Source organism: Pezoporus occidentalis, unplaced genomic scaffold, assembly GCF_034315485.1.
Source record: "Pezoporus occidentalis ecotype Australia unplaced genomic scaffold, CSIRO_AGI_Poc_V1 ctg347, whole genome shotgun sequence".
NCBI lineage: Eukaryota > Metazoa > Chordata > Aves > Psittaciformes > Psittacidae > Pezoporus > Pezoporus occidentalis.
In genome coordinates, this window is record NW_026915451.1 from 198,303 (window position 1) to 204,440 (window position 6,138).

Here is a 6,138-nt window from a genome sequence, read left to right on the forward strand (position 1 = left end):
CCAAGGATCCTCCTGCAGAGAAACGAGGAATTCCGGTGTCACGGGTGTGAGTTTCAAAGGGATGCTGAGCAAAGGGTGAGAGCTGGGTTCAAACCCTGCAATTTACTGATTAGAGGATTTCCCAGCAGTGAAAGGGATGCTCCCATGCTACCCCAACACGTGTGGCTGGGGCAGAGAACCACCACTTGAAAGGGACCGTGAGGAACAGCAAGGAAAACCCAAAGGGAGTCAGAAGGAGAAGCAGAAATGCCCCATCCAAGGGGGCAGAGGAGGGAAAGCCACCACGTGGGGTGGCTCCATTCTGCTCCTTCCTTCTCTGTCCTGACATATCTCATGATGCTGTCACAACCCTTCCCCAGGCTGCGGTATGATTCTATGGTTCTATGATTCTATGGTTCTAAGAGCATCCCCTTGCAGGAGCAGTTCAGCCTTTGCAGAGCAGGACTTGACGCTGTGCCCAGAAGCTCAAAGGCCAGGAAATGATTTAGTTTTCCTCTTTAAATAACCTACGATGTCTTCAGCTCTTCCCTTCTCACCAGTCCTGTGTGATGGGGGAGACCGAGGGCCATGGGTTTAGTGATGCTAACTGCCAGCTCGGGGCTGGAGAGCACCAGAAGTGTTTCTGCACCAGCCGTGCTCTCCTGCTCCTTTCCTGGCACGGACGCACCGCCTGGAAGCACAGGGACAGTGGGAAGCTTTACACCCAGCTCTGGTTTTCACCCTGCCTGCAAACTGCAGGGAAAACCCAAGCGAAAATAACACGGATGATGACAGATCCCGAGACCCCAGCGAGATGTGGGGAGGAGGAGGAGAGCTTCAGCCTCATTTTGCAGCAGTGGGGAATGAGGAGGGGTGGAGGGGGAAGGAACGAGGCCATCACCGGGAGAAGGAGCCAGAAAAAGCTTTTAATGTCTTTTTGGTCCAGGCTTTACTGAAAAGCCACCTGCAACCAGCCAACAAGAGCGGCACCAGCAATAAGAAACCAGGGTAGGATGCAGTGGGAAAGGAGCTGGGAAGCCCAAAGGGCTTCAGATCTGAACCAGGGAATCATCCCTAAGTCAGAGAATCAGCCCCTGTGTCCAACCCGGCCTTGAACACTGCCAGGGATGGGGCAGCCACAGCTTCTCTGGGCACCCTGTGCCAGCGCCTCAGCACCCTCCCAGGGAAGAGCTTCTGCCTAAGAGCTCAGCTCAGTCTCCCCTCGGGCAGGTTAAAGCCATTCCCCTTGGCCCGGCCCTACATCCCTTGTCCAGATAACACAGAAGGGGAAGGAGAAGCAGTGTCACAGAGCGTGAGGCTTTACACTGGTCAATGAAGGCACCGTGTAAGTAATCAGCTCTCTTTGGAAACCTCCAGAAGAGAGCAAGGCGCTGAGTAACGTGTGCATTGAATTGTAGGAACAGATCACATCAGCCCAACCCAACCTCATCCTGTGCCATGGTGATGGGCATCAGCGCAATGGGGATCTTTCACGCAAGGAGTCTTTGGTGCTGCTCCAAATGCAGAGTTATGGTCTAGGAGGACCCCAAACCCACCCATGTCTAACAAGGGGTCAAAGGGGAGCCCATGCTTGAGGAGGTGCAGGGTTCAGTGTGACCATTAGGGATGAAGAGCACCAACCTGGTGGTCAATGCCCACATGTCAGGGCTGAGAGTGCAGACTGGTTAAAGGGGTGGAAAACTGATCCAGGGCCATCAGGAAGGACAGGGGAATGTCGGTAGAGAAGAGAGGAACACACAGGACCAATAGAGGAGACCATAAACCCAAAAGGGACCCATTTGGGGGGGATGATGACAGAGATGTCGTTCCGCTCCTTGGGGTCCCTGGACACTCAGTCTGGGCCTCTGCACTTCAGGACAGATAGGACCCAGCTGCAGAAAGTTCAGAAAACAGCAGATTTGAAGAGAAAGAGGAGGAAATCTTGTCCTCCACTCCTGCATCTGAGGGGAACATCGGTCCTGAGCTGGCTTTGGGCTGAAACAAGGAGCAGAGATGCTACAGCGTGGAGGGGAGCAGCAATTGCAGATGCTGGCGCAGCTCCCCAGGGGCTCCCAGCTTTGATGGTTGATTCATCTCCCATGCTGGGAGTTCATCACCCCCCCACACACACCCCAGCCATCCCCGGGGATGCTGCAGCGGGCAGGGAAAGCACCATGGCCCCACCAGACACGAGTCCCCACGTCCCCAAAGCCACCCTGCTGCAGCACGGCACGAGAGCGCTCGGCTCCTCCAAGCCTTGGAGCATCTCCACCCTTCAAAGTCAAAGGGTTCAGCTCAGTTGGAGCTGCAGAGCGCCTCGTGCTCTCCTATCACCTCTAATGTCGTTTGCTGACCATGGTTTATGGCTTTTGGAGTGGTGAGCCCTGCTTCATCCTTGGGGTTTATGACAGAGGCGCCTTCTCAGAGGAGCCACAGGAGAAGGACTAAAGCCATGTCCGCATCCCAGCAGATGGGAGCTTGCCAGGACATCCATGCAGCGCAGTGGACCCATTGGCCACTTAGTGAGCCATTAAATACAAGCAATTAAATGTGATCAATGGGCCCCAAAGTGCTCTTTGGGGGAGAGGAGGGTCCGTCCAGGAGCGCACGACCCACATCCGCCTCTCCCCACTCCTTCAGTGTGAGAGGGGACACTGCCCCACGCTCAGGTGTTTGATGGCACACAATTATGTGACATCTTCCCAAGTCAGTTCTTCTCCCCCTGCCTCTTCCATGAGCTTCCTTGAGTCCTTGGGCTGCTGTCACTTTAAATATGGGGGTTGCTCAGTTTTGGGGTGGTTGGGGGCAGCATCCGAACGCTACCCTGTCCCTGCAAAATGCAGGCGGAAGGAATCCCAAGGTGAGGAAGAAGTGGAATCCTATGGGAAAATGAAGATCCAAGAGAAAATATGCCCAGGATGGAGTTTATTTAATGTGACCCACAGTTCAGGTCTGGGATTTAGAGGGATTTAGGCACCCAAAAGGGGTCCAGCACCCAAATCCTGCTGCTGACCACGCTGTTACTCCTGGCTCCAAACCCCAGCATCCAAAAATCCCATGCTCATTCCAACACCAACCCTCATGGATTTGGGATTGTAATCCCCACGGACAGCCCCCTGGAATGGCAGGGAGACCAAAACAGGCTTTGCAGCAGAGGTAATGCCTTTTATTAGCCTGGCAGATACAATGAGGAGAAAACAAAGCCGGGAGCTCTGCTTTTCCAAGCCGGGCTAATAAAAGCAATGACCTCCCCATCGCTCAGCATCACCTTTCCTGGGAGTGCTGGCATCCCGGCGGCTGGACCTCATGGCTCCCCACAAGGCTGGGAAGGGGATGGGCAACCACAAGGGATGATGTGATCGAGTCCCAGAAAGCAGAAGCAGCGATAACTTGGAGGCGGGGGTGATCCTGTCTGTGCCTGTCTCCAGGCTGCAACGCGCAGGGATGCTGTGGGGTGTCCAGCTTGTGGGGACCAGGGTTGGAAGGGGACTGAAAGAGCCCCCCCCTCTCCTCCATGGGCTGGAAAGGGACTGGGACAGACCCTACCCCTTCCCAGGGCTAGGGTGGGGGGGACCGCAGCAGCCCCCAGCTCCCCCCATGTTGGGAAAGGACCGGGAGAGCCTCCAAATCCTCGCGGGTTTGAGAAGGGATCGGGATGGCCGCAAAACGTTCTCCGGGGCTGGAAGGGGACCGGGACAATTCCCCCCTCCCCAAATCCGCCCCCCCCGGGGGATGAAGGGTGACAGGGACAGCCCCCAGCCCCTCCCGGGCTTGATGGGGATGGGGTCACCCCCCAAAACCCTCCCCGGGCTGGAAAGGGACAGGGGGACGGTGTCCCCCAGGGCAGTGGAGCGTGTCCCCCCCTCCCATAGCCCCCACAGCAGCGGGGCACGGTGGGGGCCGGCGCTTGCGAGCGGGTCCGAACCGAGCTGAGCCGAGCGGAACCGAACCGAGTCAAGCCGTGCCAAGCCGAAGGGAGCTAAATAGAGCCAAGCCGTGCCAAGCCGAGCCGAGCCAAGCCGAGCCAAGCCGACCGGAGCCGGGCTAAACCCAGCCGAGCCGCGCCCCCCCGACGGCAGCCGCCCGCGGCTCTCCCCCGCCCAGCCCGCAGCGCCAGGCAGCCCAACCCAGCCCCTTCCTCCTCCTCCTCCCCATCCTCCTCCTCCTCCCCTCGTTCCCCCCCCCCCCCCCCAAGCCCGATTTGGGCAGCGGCGCGTTCCGGTGGTGCCGGCAGAGCCGCCGGGTGCGTGCGCGGCGCCGGAGGCAGCTGAGCCCGGGGGGGGGGTGTGTGTGCAGGGAGGCAGGGTCCGGCCGCCCCCACCCTCCATCACCCCCTGCACCCCCCCACGGCACCCCCCGGCCCCCCCCTTCCCCTGCATGCCCGGGCAGCGAGCATGGCCCGCAGGCAGGAGCGGGCAGCGGGCAGCGGGCGCTGGCTGCCCTGGCTGGGCTTCGCGCTCCTGCCGCTGGCCGTGCCCCCCGCCGCCGCCCCCGGGGGCTGCCCGTCCGCCTGTTACTGCGTGGCCACCCCGGAGCAGGTGCAGTGCCGGTACGAGAGGCTGGAGGAGCCGCCGAAGGAGCTGCCGGTCACCGTGCACAACCTCAGCATCGCCGGCAGCAACCTGAGCGTCCTGCCCCGCGCCGCCTTCGCCGCCCGCCCGCTGCCGGACCTCCGCCTGCTCCGCCTGCGCCACGACAACATCCACAGCATCGAGGACATGGCCCTGCAGGGGCTGCCCGCGCTGCGCACCCTCGACCTGAGCCACAACCCCCTGCTCTCGGTGGCCGCCGGTGCCTTCGCCGGCGTGCCCCTGCTGCGCACGCTGCAGCTCAACCAAGCGCTCTTGGCCGCCCCGTTGGAGGACCAGCTCGCCCTGGCCGTGGGCAACCTCAGCCTGCGGCGCCTGGAGCTGGCGGGCAACGCGCTGCGGGCGCTGCCGGCCTCCCTCTTAACCCCCGGCTTGGAGGAGCTGGACCTGCGCAACAACTCCCTGCAGCGGCTGGTGGCCGCCGAGCTGCGGAGCCTGGATGCTCCGGGCTTGAGGGGCTTGAGGCTCACCTTGGGAGCCAACCCATTGAGCTGCGACTGTGCCCTGCGCCCCTTCCTGGCCTGGCTGCGCTCCGCCGCCGGTGCCCGCGTTCCCGATGCCCGCAGCCTGCGCTGTGCCGCGCCACCGGCGCTGCGCGGGGCCGTCCTGCTGCGCCTGCGGCCCGAGGGGCTCGTGTGTGCGGATGCTGAGGGCGGTGAGCCCGGCAGGCTGGAAACGGCCTCGTACGTCTTCTTCGGCATCGTCCTGGCCCTCATCGGCATCGTGTTCCTCATGGTGCTCTACCTGAACCGCCGGGGCATCAAGCGTTGGCTCCATAACCTCCGCGAGGCTTGTCGTGACCAGATGGAGGGGTACCACTACCGCTACGAGCAGGACGCTGATCCACGCTGTGCCAGCACCATCGGTACCCCCGGCCTCTGATGGCATCCTCAGTATCCCACCGTCCCTGCTCCGGCATCCAACCACCATGCCGTACCTCGACACCTCTGCTCCTGGCATCCTCCTTGCCTCATCCCCATCCTCATTCCCTTCCCCGTTCCCATCCCCATCCTCATCCCCATCCCCATCCTCATCCCCTACCCCGTTCTCATCCCCATCCTCATCCCCATCCCCATCCTCATCCCCAACCTTACGCCCATCCCCACCCCATCCCCTTCTCCATCCCCATCCCCATCCTCATGCCCATCCCCATTCTCATGCCCATTCCCACCCCATCCCCATGCCCATCCCCATTCTCATGCCCATTCCCACCCCATCCCCTTCTCCATCCCCATTCCCATCGCCTTGCCATGGCACCAGTGAAAACTAGTGTCTGAGGATGAGCCGGCCTCGGGGATGAGTGCTGGGGTGCATCAGAGTGGGGTGCACCCTCCCTGGAGGGCTCTGGACCAGCTCTCCCTACCCATGCCCCAGTCAACCCTGTCGCACTGATTCCAGAAGCAGAACTGGATCCATTCACCCCATCCCAGTGCCCGTGGGCAGGGGGAAGCACATCCTGATCCCCCCCATGGGATACCAGCACACGCAGCCCCGATGCTCCCGGGAGGATTAGGAGCAGCTTCCCATGGTTTCTCCGTTGGACTGCGGGATCCACAGTGAGTGTTTGCTT

At 61.2% G+C, this 6,138-nt stretch overlaps 1 protein-coding gene across 1 annotated transcript; it reads left to right on the forward strand.

The window, feature by feature from the left end:
- The first annotated feature begins 4,335 nt into the window (after positions 1–4,335).
- Positions 4,336–5,652, forward strand: TPBGL (trophoblast glycoprotein like). Its single transcript, XM_062630060.1, has one exon. It carries the CDS (start codon positions 4,374–4,376, stop codon positions 5,448–5,450), a length of 1,077 nt encoding a protein of 358 aa, XP_062486044.1. The 5' UTR covers positions 4,336–4,373; the 3' UTR covers positions 5,451–5,652.
- The last annotated feature ends 486 nt before the right edge of the window (positions 5,653–6,138 follow it).